General features: G+C 37.5%; 2 protein-coding genes across 5 annotated transcripts in view; both read right to left on the reverse strand.

Annotated features, from left to right (window-relative positions):
- Positions 1-1,491, reverse strand: part of GOLGA1 (golgin A1) — a 48,599-nt gene extending 47,108 nt beyond the window's left edge. For 3 of the 4 annotated variants that reach the window (XR_006195639.1, XR_006195640.1, XM_042911800.1), the window contains exons 1-2: positions 1,382-1,491; positions 522-571 (exon numbers count right to left, since the gene is read on the reverse strand). The gene's annotated coding sequence lies outside the window, so the exon portion shown is untranslated. Of the gene's footprint in view, positions 1-521; positions 572-912; positions 1,206-1,381 lie in introns of those variants that run through there. The other variant, XM_042911801.1, reaches the window with a different exon arrangement.
- Positions 1,492-11,275: 9,784 nt separating this feature from the next.
- SCAI (suppressor of cancer cell invasion) overlaps positions 11,276-13,814 on the reverse strand; it is a 144,681-nt gene continuing 142,142 nt past the window's right edge. Inside the window, exon 18 of the mRNA XM_042913622.1 lies at positions 11,276-11,489. Coding sequence (XP_042769556.1) covers positions 11,343-11,489 — 147 coding nt within the window. The 3' untranslated portion in view covers positions 11,276-11,342. The remainder of the gene's footprint in view (positions 11,490-13,814) is intronic.

Genomic DNA, 13,814 nt, shown 5'->3' on the forward strand with positions numbered 1-13,814 from the left:
AAGCACCAGATACCTTTACACATTTCCTGGAAATGCTGCATGGTTCTTTAAGGGTGATTAAAATGACCTGAAATCAGGGGCGCCTGGGTGGCTCAATCGGTTGAACGTCCGACTTCGGCTCAGGGCATGATCTCACGGTTTGTGAGTTTGAGCCCCGTGTCAGGCTCTGTGCTGACAGCTCAGAGCCTGGAGCCTGCTTCAGATTCTGTGTCCCCCTCTCTCTCTGCCCCTCCCTGCCCCTGCACACTCTCTGCTTTCTCTCTCTCTCAAAAATAAATAAACATTAAAAAAAATGACCTGAAATCGGTTTCTTCTTAAGAATGTTTTACACGAGATTCAAGTGTTTTTTTCCTCCCGGTGTGGTATGAAACACTAATATTCCGGTTCCAACCTTGACTTATATCCATGTTTTGTGGAGGATACCTAAGCTCTGCTCTAAGGTCTACAAATGACTTCTGAGCACTTCAGATTATCCATTTAAGTCTGTACAACTCTTCAATGTCTGTAAACCACCTACTCACCTGGCTTATCTGCCAGATTTAAAACAGCTTGGAGGTCAAAGCATTCTGTCCTGCATGAAAACAAAGATAAAACGCGTTGGGTATTTCAAGTGTAAGGCTAAAATGTTGGGGGGGAAATGGAAGAGGAGACAGGGAGGATTAACCACGGGACAGAGGGGAGAATCTGTCACTGCAACAATCCTCAGTGGGCGACCTTCCTTCACCCTGGTCTCCTTTGCATTTGTGATCTTTCCAAGACCTGCACTAACAGGCACAAAGAATAGAATCTCTCACTGGTGCCTAAATTCACTTCACCTTGGGAGCCCTAAGCAAAACCAACTTGAATGAAAGAAATTAAGGTTTCCCAGGGTATTTATTTCTCAGTTGATTCTGGCAGTCACACATTGTTTACCTGGCCACACCGGGGGCCGTCCAGTCACAGAGACTTGACTTACACTAAGAACGTCGCTGAGAAAAAGAATGGCTAAATTGGGTAAAAGACAGCGGCCTAACGCCCAGGGAGGCAGGCAGGTAACTTGCCAAGGGAGTCTGGATCCCACTCATTCAGGCTCCTTCGAGAACCTGCGTTTGGACTGTCAGAGAAAAGAGGGACCCAAACGTCTCTCCCATTTGACAGCAAGGAAACTGAGACCCAGAGAGGAGTGACTTGTCCAAGGTCGCTCAGGGGGGAATCCTGAAACTTATGGGCTCCAGACTCCCAGGCCCGGCAGCCCCTGTGCCCCCACCCCCGCCCTTTCAGAACCCTGGCACCGCCCCCCGCCTTGGGTCTTGGGCAACCCCGTCCGGGCCGCTCTGGGGGCAGACCGGGGCCACCGGGAAAATGAGGGGTCTGCTGGCATTTCCAGCCCCCGCCCGCGCACCTGCCGCTCTCTGGGCAGCCGGCAGAGCCCCGCCTCCGGGACCTCTCGCGAACGCCGGCCCGCGTCACCAGCCCCCACGGCCGGCCGGCTAGCAAAGCAGCGACCCGGAACCGCACCTCCACCAGCGCTCCGGAAGTGGCTGCGTGCGGGGCGGGCCTGCCGTGCGCATGCGCCCGCTCGCGGTCTCCGCAAACGACTTCCAGATCTTTGGGGCGGCGGTTGGGACGGAGCCGCTGGAGGGCGCGGGCGCGAGGCCGGGCGCTCCCTGAGGCCGGCCTGCCACGTCAGCCAGAGGACCGACATGTGGACGATGACTGGGTGGCCAAAGCCTTTCTTGTTGTTGTTGTTGTTGTTTTAAGGGGGCGGTGCGGAGCGGGGGGAGTGGGAGGAGCCTGCTGGCAGAAGGGGAATCTCCCAATTGGTGCCGTGGGGCCAGCGTGTGCTGTGAGGTTTAGAAACCCCGAAGCCGTGACTGCGCTCAGCCGACTGGGAGTTTCCGTTCCGCTCTCCGCATCCCAATCCCACTGCACCGTACACGGCCCTCTTGTCACTTTGTAGTAATCCCTGCAAGCCTGTGGCTCCAGAAACTAGAACTCGGTCTTCGCGCCTGGTGATTGAGTGTTGTAACTTTTGTGCCTATGACCTACTGCAAGTTATACGATTTATATCGCAACCCAGGACACACATAATGTACCATTGATAGAAGCGCTTCCAGAATCAGGCCCTTATATAATGCACTTCGATATACTGCATTTCACTAATAAACAAGCTGGTGGCAGCCCACTCCGTTCATTTCGGATCTGCTAATGGGCCTCCAACTTTGGACAGTTGAGCAAAGTCCAGAGAGGCAAAACTGCCTCGTTCAAAGTTACCATGCAAATTGGTAGGCTACGTCGGGTCTCTGGACTCCTCAGTGCCAACCAAGACAGACATTCTACACTTAAGTCGCTCTTGTTCTTGACCAAGACCCAAAACCAGCCGGAAAGTCAGCAGCTTCCACCCTCCACCTCCCAAACAATCTTCCCTCCGCGTGTCTCAGTTTTGACTACCGCAAGCAGGGCGGTGGAACAAACCAAGACTAGGACTCCAAAGAAAAACTTATCAACTAGAAGATTAAACATTGAACCTACGGACTTCGACAGTCTGAAGTGTCTGAGGTGTTACCTGAAAGAAGCAAACCCTAATAGTTTAGCACGTATGTTGTTAACAATCCTGAAGAAGTACCAAAAATTTTAAGCAAATAATGTTTATTTTTATATTGATGATACACTTAATATACACGTGGATTCAAGATACAAAATTGATTTACAAGAGTTCACACCTGATGAATGTAGTCACATTCCTAAAGAACATTTATCAATGCAAAAATGTTTTCAATACACTGACAACAAAAATCAAATATTCTGTAATCTTATTTTTCAATAAACATCAAAACAACAATGTTTAACTTTCCATCCTCTAGCGTTTAAGTGCCCTTAAGGTGGCAGGCACTGTAACAGAAGAAAACATTGGAAAGGCAAGGGCCTACTGAATCCACTCTGCAGAATCACAGTGTTTACTCTGAAATTCATTTAGTGAAGTAGTTAGTGAAAGGCTTGCTATCCTTTATGACAAATCACATATCATACAAGAGTCAAAAGTGATGAACTCAAGGAAATAACATGTTTCAGTAACTTCTCAGTTTCTAAAATCTATGAAATACTAATCATAACAGACACAGCAGTAAAAGGCTACTGAAAAGGAACACAACAGGAAAACATCTTTAGGAGTATGTATGTATGGCTTAAGCAATTCAGAAACACAACAAATAAGACTTTCACAATACCACAAATGCTCAAGTCAGATGATAATTGACGATATAATTTTCCCCCTTAGTCATTGGTAGTAAACAGCCCCTTCAAAATTTATTCTACTGGTAACATATAAAACTAATGAATCCAAATGGTTTGCTGTCTCACAGAGCTGAGTTGATGAATTTTGATCTAAAATATTAACCCACGATACTAAAAATTTAATACAAATGAGCAACAAGACTATGTCTCAAGGATTACAGTGATTTATCAATAGCTAGATAGGCAACCGAATAGCTTCGTTATTTGCACACGGATTAGCAGCACTTGGATAAGAACTGTTACATGAAAATTATTGTGCTTCAATCTCTTGAGGAGAGCTAATAGATAGAACTCTATAATCCCTATAGTGTTACAATTCTATAACATTTCAGTTACAGACAAGCACAATTTTTAAAAAGTATTTCACACTACCACAAAATCAAGTAATTGTATTCTCCAAATGTAATTTCTGCTATGATTGAAACAAGGGCATTTATGCCTGATATCCATAAGCTAGATAGTAGGTTCACCATTATTTTCAGGGAAAAAGATCAAACACAACTTATTTTAACTCCTATTTGATTAGCTTAACTTTTAGTGATGATCTGAATAAAGAAAAAGGATATATTCAACTTGACAATGGAAACTGATCAGAGAAAATAACAATGTGGACTGAAATGACAATAATCTTTAAAGTAAGAAATGATTTATAACTGCTTCATCTGATTCAATGATTAATAAAACCACTATTTGTACTGGTGCTACACATGAAGATAACCTATTTGGATAATTTCCTTTACTTGTAAGCTCTACTGTGAAAATGTTAGGGCATTGGATCTGCCTAAGTCCTGTCTACCTCAACTGGGAGAAGTGTCCAAAATATAAGACTCTCTGATTGTTAAACAGCAAGGTTTATTAAAAACAAACAAAAAAATCATTGGAGAACTAGCCATATGGTCTATGTGGCAAAAGGAATGTATCCAGAGAACTAGAAAAAGCTACAAAGTCCTCAAATATTTTACTGAACCGTTAAATTTATTTTTAATAAGATACTAAGAGCTAAACACACACACACACACTCTCATTCTTCAGGAAATAATAAAAATTCTTATTGCCCTAAACATTCTAAGTAATTTTTTTTCTGCAGATCTTTAATACATCACAACACATAATTTAGGAGGAAGTCATGACATGCAAAGGGAGGGCAGGAATAAAAAATTTTTAAATGCAGTGGTTATTTTTCTATGGTTTGGAAGTATTTACTTTGGGATTATCATAATATCATTTCACATTTTATAGTAGTTGATCATACTGATTTGATGTTTGAGAAAACAAATTTTTAATGTTCACAAACCTTAATCTTCATCACAGACAAGTGTACATTCACAACAGCTCCAGAAAAGAATGCTAGTGATAACAAAAATTTAAATACTGTTTACTGCAGACCTGTAGGAAGGCTAGCTATAATTCCTGATCTCATTCTGAAAGTGATAAAATCACTCCACTCTATTAACTTTCATTCCATAAGCCTATCAGAAAAGTAAAAGTCTGAACCCTGAAATTACCAGTATCTCAATAAACAATACTATGCCCAAAAAGATGATTGTCTAGGAAAATATTCCTAATATGTAGTATGTTTTACGATCAATTTCAGGCTTAAGTGAATCTGGAGTGCAGAATTAATAAGATATACTTCAAACTATTAAAAAACTCTGAATCTAACTGTTTGAATAATGTTTTTAAAAAATCACACTGCTGACAGTAGTTTGAGAAGTAATAACTTTTAAAGAAAACACAAAAGAAATTAACAAAAATATTTTAAAATTAAGAAATGGGGTTTCAGTGATTAATAACAATGTTATACAGAAATGGAATTCTCAAAAGCTACACCAACCTAATAAGTGAAAAATACCAATTTTAGCTTAAGAAAACATTTCATATTTACAGACTTATATTTCTATGGCACCAACAAATTAGTTTAATTTAATGCATGTATCTTTACTCAACTTAAGGGTATGTCCCCCTACGTTATCCTGACACCCTTCCCTTTGATAGGTGATTGATTCCATTCACACATCAATTATTTTTTCCTAAACACAAGGCATGCTTAATTAGTCTGCTCAAAAACTCAGTGAAGCTGGAACACAGTGTAATAGAGTGTTTTGAAATTTTAGTTTGAGGAAGATGAATTGCCTTTTTTTTAAAGGCAAAGTGGTCACGTTATCCAGGAAACACTGGGAGGTTCAGCATGAATAGGAATAGCGTATCAAGGTCTAAGAGCCCAGAATGGGGGAAAGGGCTTGGCTTCCTAAGCATTCTTACCTTATTTAACTGCCAAGTAACTGGCTTTACGACTGTTAAAGACAGAGGTCATAGTCACAATGTCAATCTCATCTACTGCACTTTTTGTTGCGGCTCCTTTCCTCAAATTAATGTCCATACTGCGCCTGAGTCAGTTCTGTGAATTTTAAATAGCATAACATCTGCTCTGCTACTCCCAACTGCAATATATGATTTGGTTACTAAAACAACAGAATGTTAGACACTATGGACATTTTCACTGACTTTTCAGAAATAGCACATTACCAAATTTTAAGATTTACTCAAGAAAAAGGCAATTATAACTTTATCTTAAATTTAATACTGTAATTGAGAAGTGTTATGAATAGTTGGGATTTTTATTACAAAATATAGTGAAGAGGCAAATGTGACATTTGTTGGGTGGTAAAACTAACTTCTCTATTTAAGAAAATTTAATATTATATCAAACAGATTCAGTCTCTGAAAAATAATGGAGCAAACAGTTGTTTTGCAGTTATATTTTATCATGCAAAAATAACCTCTACTTAATTTTTGCGGTGAATGTATTCAAGTGTGTATTAAACATCTCCCACACTCTTCCATGCAAATATACATGCCAGGTGAAGACAGGAGTAACTGAGAATCGATGCTCTATGATATTCCATAGGTTCACATGTTGGCACTGCACATATTTACTATCGTCTAAGAGGATATCCCCCCGCCCCCCCCCACCCCCATCATTCTTGGTAGCGGTTTGGAGGCCCGGATTTTATAGCACACCATGCATCTAATATTAAGACTCCTATTTCATGTGTGAATATATCATCAATTTGCAGAACACAAGTGGTCTCATAGAGACAAAGAAATACGACTGGAGGCATTTTATTCACTGCAAGCATTTCCTCAGATGAGCCTACTCATCTCTGATATGCAACTCCGATAAGAAAAATCTAGAGTAGGAAATGCCAAGACAGGACTAAATTAATCACAGCTGCTGCAAATATACAGATTAATACTCTCCTGTTCCTTATTAAATCCCACCCCACCGAGGTAAAGCTTTCCCCTTGCTAATAATGCCCCTTTCTCTGCCTCACAGAGACAGATATAAAATGAGACACATTGGTGAAAAAACTGTTCCAAAATTAAAATTTAGCATCAGGTATGGGCATGGCAACTATAAAACAAATCTCTCAATTTAAAGGACAGTTTCCTATCTATCTTGAAATGTGATCAAAGTCATTTTTCCACAGCCCCTTAATTCTTAATATAAATACTACTCAGTAATAATACTCAACTATGGGTCAAGAAAATAAAGGACTAATATAGCTTAAGAACCTGCTGGTGTCTCCATTTCACACACTAAGGTTTTTCAGGTTTATATCACTAATTTGTCATCAGTTTAAATGGAAATTGGCAGATGATTTAAAGCTAAGAATATCCTGCTTTCTTTTAAGGTTTTCATATCCTAATTCCAACTCCAAATTAGCCAATTTTACCCAAACACAAGCCCCTCAAAATAGAGGCTCGTGAATGAGATACAGCCACAACCTAATTACAGCAGCATGAACAATGCCACTATGATGTCCTCACAGAACTTAAATAAATTCAGCCCACAATGGGTATGGGTATATAATATACACATACTGTATCACTGCATACCAATATATTTACAAATATGTACATATATACAAAAAAGTATACACAGAGATTGCATTTAGCATCACAAAAATATACACATGCGATTACAAATAAAATAGGATTTTCAAATAAATAAGGTCAACAAAAGAGCCCTCAATGTAAATACCCTTTATACTCTCCAAACACACACAGCAACATACACACCCAAAATATCACCAGGAGATTCATACCATTCATATTCGTGTCAAATCTTTTTACTCACTTAGGGTAGGGAGGTGGTTCTGAATCACTGGCACTAGCCAAGTCTACACACCTTGGCACCTTACTCTATTTCCAGTCCAGAATGTTCTGCATATATCAGGCTGATTACAAGTCCCCGTGGATTACTACAAGATTTTTCAACTGAGTCCAAATCCCTTCTAAGAGACAAAGTTACGAAGTCATACTGGTCAGAGATTCAAGTTGGAGAAGAAAGCTAAAGAAAACCCCACAATTGCTATATGAATCAGATTGGATGCTTTTTCCTCAATGAAACTCAGTACAATTACCACCTAATCTGTTTCAGAGAATTCTATTACAAGAAGAAAATAAGGGGCAGTAGCCACAAGTAAGGAAAAAAAGAAAACCCAGATCCTGTATCAGGAAAATTTCAGCCACGACTAGATTGCACTTTGCTTCTATAATCTCAAAACATTTCAACTTGGTAAAAATATAAAGGGTACAATAAATTCTATGTGCTTTGAGAGGTTTTGAGAGCACCACTTCCTAGGAGGAAAACACACACACACACATACAAAAAATATATCCTGGCTAGAATCAAGACTAAATTGTTTGGCTTGGGAATTTCTTATAATTAATAAAAATTTGCGAGGGATGACTGATTTCCTGGTTTCAATATTTGATATAATTTTAAAATACCATAACCTTTTGTGCCAAAATATAAATCTCTAATTATTCTTTTCTTGTTCATTATAGAAATCAACCTGAGCTACTAGTAAGACTGGGCTGAGGTTAGGAGATTTGAGTTTCAGCTCTAGCTCTGCCACTATGAATAAACCTATAGTTTTTTGGGGTCTCAGATTTCTCTTCTGAGAAAGAGATAAAATAGTTGCTTTACCAACTTCAGAAATACATAATTAATGAAAGAGAAAATAATTCCGTTGTGCTTAACATTGTTTTGTATGTAAGTGACTTCTCGCAATCTTACGCTTTGTTTCGTTTGCAGTGATTCTTAAGGGAGGTGAGAGACTATCAGAATCTCCAGGGGGAGTTTGTGCAATTTGAAAACAAAGAAGTGCTTTTTCCCATTGCTTTGCTTTGTTCTTAGTTCCAATGTTTAAATTTCTATGAATTCTAAAATTAAATAAATAAAGGGCTTAATATTTTTATATTTATAAAGGGGAACAGTATGCATTGAAAAAGAGATTATTTGCCATCGTCTATAGGTGATTGTCCTTTTATATTTCTTTTTCCTTGATTAAAGTAATGTCTTAAAATGTAGAAGCTGGGTGATGGGTATAAAACAATTTGCTAAATTCTATGTTTGCCTAAAGTTTTCACAATAAAAAGTGTAAAAAAAAAACACCATGAAGTGTTTGCACAAATGTAATCTCAATAAGGCCTACCCTGATCACTCAGACACTGTTCGTCCAGAAACAATTGAATCGTTTCCCTTACCATGCTCAAATTTTCCTCATACTACTTATAACTGTCTAATATAAATTTACTTACTTATTATGTTTATTGCCTGGCTTCTCCTCCTAAAATGTAAGCTTCATGAAGACAAGGAATTTTGAACCTAATTTGTTTGCTTTCCCAATGCCTAGACCAAAATCTGGAGTCTAGCTGTTGTTCAGTACCATGTTCTTTTGAAGGCATGAATGAAACAACGGTTTAGAATTTTCTAGCACAGTTTTCCTCTCTTGAAGATTCAAGATCACTTTGGCTCACTTTAGATTTTTAACTACCAATAGGAAATTACTATCAACTCAAGAAACAATGTCATCATCTAAACTTGTGATTTCTAAGACCCCTTGTTCTTGGACAAACATGTTTCTAATTGCAAAAGCTCTAATTTCTTCAAGAGATTAGTTTTTACATTAACTGAGACCCAAATACTTTCGTGAATAAAGAAAAGTTAAATATGACTTAGAAAAGAAAATGTTTATGCTAAAATCACGGAAACTAGTTTTCCAGGTGGCAGGGGTAGGGAAGTGAATTATTTGGAATCCAAATTTTAATTACAGAACCAGAGAACTGAATAGGACCTTGGGTCAATGCCTTTGTTTTATAGATGAGAATACTATAAAACAGAAACATGAAGACACTTGTCAAAGGGCATAAAGCTAGTTACCAAGAAAGCCAGGACAAGAACTCAGGTCTCCTAGTTCTCAGATCAGTGCTCTTTCTGCTAAAAACAGGTAAGAATAAAGCTCAGGAGGATAAATACTATTTTAAGCATCAGAAGTCAGAAAAGTACGTGTTGTTAGGTATGTTACTGGCACAGAACTTCAGGGGAATTGAAACAAGAGGTCAGTCTATTGCTGCAATCCAGGTGAACACTGTTATGGAAGGAAAGCTATTAAGTTTATTAAGGTACTGAAAAATGGGAAAAACAGTCTTTATATGATAAAGAAAAACAACCCAATGGGCAAAGGAAATCTCCCTCCAGGATAAATTTTCTAAAGCTTTCTCAAATAATGTTTAAAAGAACAAACAAAAATAATGAGAAAAAATTAATGAAATATCACAAAGTCCCCCAAACCTAAGAACAATGATTTCAAGATTTCAGATGAAAAAAATCATCAAATTGGAACAGGTATACGAATAAGTTAGACCCAAATAATTTCCTATGCCTGAAATGAAAACCAAGCTAAAAATATTACAGTAAAATTTCCCTAAGGACACAGGAAAGAGGCACCAAAAGCAATCACCTTATGTCCCCTGGAACTGCCAGAGGTAGCATGTGAGCCTGCGCAGAAAATTAGGTAGAAGGGCTTTTGATTCATAGATTTCGGAACTTGAATGCTGTCGAGTCAAAAGAAGGGGGAAAAAATCCAAAACATCATAGCTAATGCGTATGAAATTATGAAGGGGATGACAGAGAAGAAAGAACACAAAAATCTTTATATTATATACTGAGTCCTATTTAAAATAATAAAAAAAACTTGTGCATGAATATAAAATATTAAATATAAGGAGTTCTTAAAAATCTTATTTCCAAATTGTCAATGCAAAAGTTACTTCCATTTTAAGCTAAACAATTCAGTTGCCCCCAACTAAAATTACTGACGTCTCTGACTTTGAAGTTTCATAAATGTGAACTAGGCAAAAAGATTAGAAACTCTGTACTATATGCCACAGCCTTCAATCTGGATAATCTTTAAACCTGATATCATGAATTAAGAGTTTAAATAGAATTCCTCATGGAAAAATCGTATTATGAAACCAACAATCTGATTTTCTGACTGAAATACTTTTTGTCATTTCCAGTATTCAGATTACAAAGAAAACAAAATATGCCAGCATAGCTCATGATAACACAGGGATCACACATTCCAAGTGATATTTATCATCGTAAGACTCCAATTAAAAATTTAAGATGCAAATCGATCCTATACAGTTTCCGAAATTGTGACAGTATTTAATGAATTAAATGATTTCAAAAATTGCCTCGATTATTCTTCAAAGAATCATACATTTGACTACCCTACTAAGTTGGAATGAAAAGAAATATTATGGAAAGACTCTGTTCTTGATTTTTAATAGTCCATGCTGGCTAGTTTCATCTTTGTGAACAATGAGATATTTCCTAAATCCACACATTTAAGGTCCAAGTATAAGAGCTGGATTTTCCTCATTATATAAAAATAAATGATTTACTCTTCTGAGGGTGAGAACAGTGACTGTTTGTGTGTAGGGTTAAATGTTGGAGGTAAGCAGCTGTACCTCAAAACTGAAAAGTAAAAATTCCAAGATTAATTGAGTTTTTTAAAAGACTTGAAAGACTGTATTTTAAAACGGTTACCCTAAAAGTTTGACCAATTTTTTGTTTGTTTTTAAAATGGTGGCCTTAAATTAAAAAAATTAAAACTAAGTAACACCACTATGTGTCTGTCATCACATTATAAAACTGCACCATGTAAAATCTGTGGCAAATGAAAAATTGTTTCAACAAGAGGGTTTTTGTTTTAATAGTCATCTATGGTACTCTCGAGGAACACGTTTCGAACATCCAGAATGGACGCTAATTCCAGAATGTGCTTCTGGAGATGAGGGTTTTCCACTGTTTCATCCCTCGGCAGTTGTGGGTATGATTCTGGATAATTTCGCGTTTCCTGGTAGGCAAAGAAGAGAAAAGTCAAGTTTTATAGTTTAATGAAAGAAGTTATATACAACATTAACAGCATTAGAAATAACTTAGTATGTATTTCTTTCCTTCATATTAGTATGATTCTTAATAGTAGTGTATCTGTTGGACATATGAAATTGCTGACATTTGGCCGCTGTGACCTTAAAAAATGACAGTTTCACATAGTTCAACCTAATATATTCATTTAGTGAGTCATTTCACAAGTACTTATTGGGTCCTATCATTTCTGAGCATTCTGTTACTTGTAGAAATCATATAATTCCTACTTGTTATGGAAAAAGTCCTTGCACATACAGGATTTTAACAAGTAATTGTTAAATGAATGAATAAATAGATGTTACAGCAGAACTCAGAATGAGAGGAAAGACATGAGAAGCACTGAAAAAGGCAAATTAATGAGGCTTGGCAATTACTTATATGACGGAGGTATCAAATATGGCTGACTGTAAGGCTTTAGGAACAGGTGACAAGACAAGAGCCGGGATCCATTGAGAGAAAAAGAGAAGAGAGGAAATAATTTGGAGAGAGTATAAAGCTTCAGGTTTTTGGTATATTTATTGGAAGTAATAGGGTAATACAAATTGAACTGCCCCTCAACAGGAATTCGAAAATTCAAGTCTGCATCTCGGAAGACAGGTGTGACCAGTATATGTAAACACGCATATAATCTGCATGGAGATAAATATTAAACCAAGAAAATGGATGAGATGTCTGAAAATATTAGCAAAGAGAATGATGGAAAAAAAAAAAAAAAAGAGTCCCTAGAAAGGGAGAAGAAATAATAGCAGGAAAAAAAAAAAAGGAATAGTCAAAGAAAAAGGGAAAAAAACCAACTTTTTGTAATTGCATGGAAGCAAAAGAAAGAGAATTTTAAATATCAGGTTGTTCTCACTTGGAAATTCTTCTTTACTTGGTAATTTCTATATATTATAATTTTGCCACTCATTTAAAATTCCCTGGAGAAATAAGTCACTACTTTTCTATGCATCCCACATGACACTTCATATACTCAAATGTCACTTTTATCTCTCTTCAGCTTGTAGGCTTTACTCATTACAATTATAAAGACCACATTTTTGTATTACCACACTAAATATTATGAGGAGAGACAAAAAAAGAAATGTTCTAAACCCCTAAAAGAAGAAAAAACCAAAAAACAAGAACTACTGGTGGACTATTGTAAGGTGAACAATTCTCTCAGCTCACACAGGGCTGAGAGATGTTTGAATTCTGACCAAACACCTCCTAGAGTAGAGAAGATTTATCTGTGGAAACAGAGGACATATGAAAGACATCCCAGAAACATCATCCCTTGTTGTATATTGATAAGCTAACATTACTCTAAAATCTACCTTAAAAAGCTTGAAAACAAGCCATGAAAAGGTCAAAGAGGGGTGCTTGGGTGGCTCAGTTGGTTAAGGATCTGAGTTCAGCTCAGGTCATGATCTCATGGTTTGTTAGAGTCCCATATGGGGTGAGTTCATGTCCCACTTTGGGTGAGCTTATGCCCTGCTTCAGGTGAGCTACAGCCCCACTTCAGGTGACATGGGGTGAACAAGAGCCCTGCTTTGGGTGAACATGAGTCCCACTTCAGGTGAGCCCTGCTTCTCTCTGTTTCTCTCCCTCTCTCTCTGCCCCTCATGGGATTCTCTCTCTCTCTCTCCTTCTCCCTCTCTCCCTGCCCTTCATTCACTTGTGACCTCTCAAAAAAACAACAAAACAAAACAAGTCAAAGAAATGTGCAAGTGATTTAACTCCTGCTAGAATAAAGTCCAACATTCTTTAAAGAAAGACAACAAAGTCTAGAATTCAACATCATAAAACTCACAATGCACACACTCTAAGAAAAATTACTAAACATACAAAAAATTAGTAATACAAAACCCCTAACCAGTAGGAAAAGTCATAAAAACAAAGCTGTAAATGATAGAGAATATAGTATTGGCAGACAAGGACTTTAGCTCTTACACATACATTTAAGGGCACAAAGAAAAGAAAATGAGAAGAGAAATGGGAAATATTAAAAGAATCAAACAGAACTTCTAGGAATGAGAAAAATGTAATTCCTGAAATGAAAAACTAAATGGAAAGGATTAACAGCATATTAGATGCTGTGGAAGAAAACATCAGTGAACTTGAAGACACAGCAATAGAAACTGAAACAGAAAGAGACTTTTTTTTAATGAGGAGCAAATGAAGTGATCAGAAGGTTAGTAACAGGTTGTCTAATATATATGTAACTAAGTTCTAGAGACAATGGAGGAAGAGAGAAAAATATTTGAATAAACCA

This window comes from Panthera leo, chromosome D4, assembly GCF_018350215.1.
Source record: "Panthera leo isolate Ple1 chromosome D4, P.leo_Ple1_pat1.1, whole genome shotgun sequence".
NCBI lineage: Eukaryota > Metazoa > Chordata > Mammalia > Carnivora > Felidae > Panthera > Panthera leo.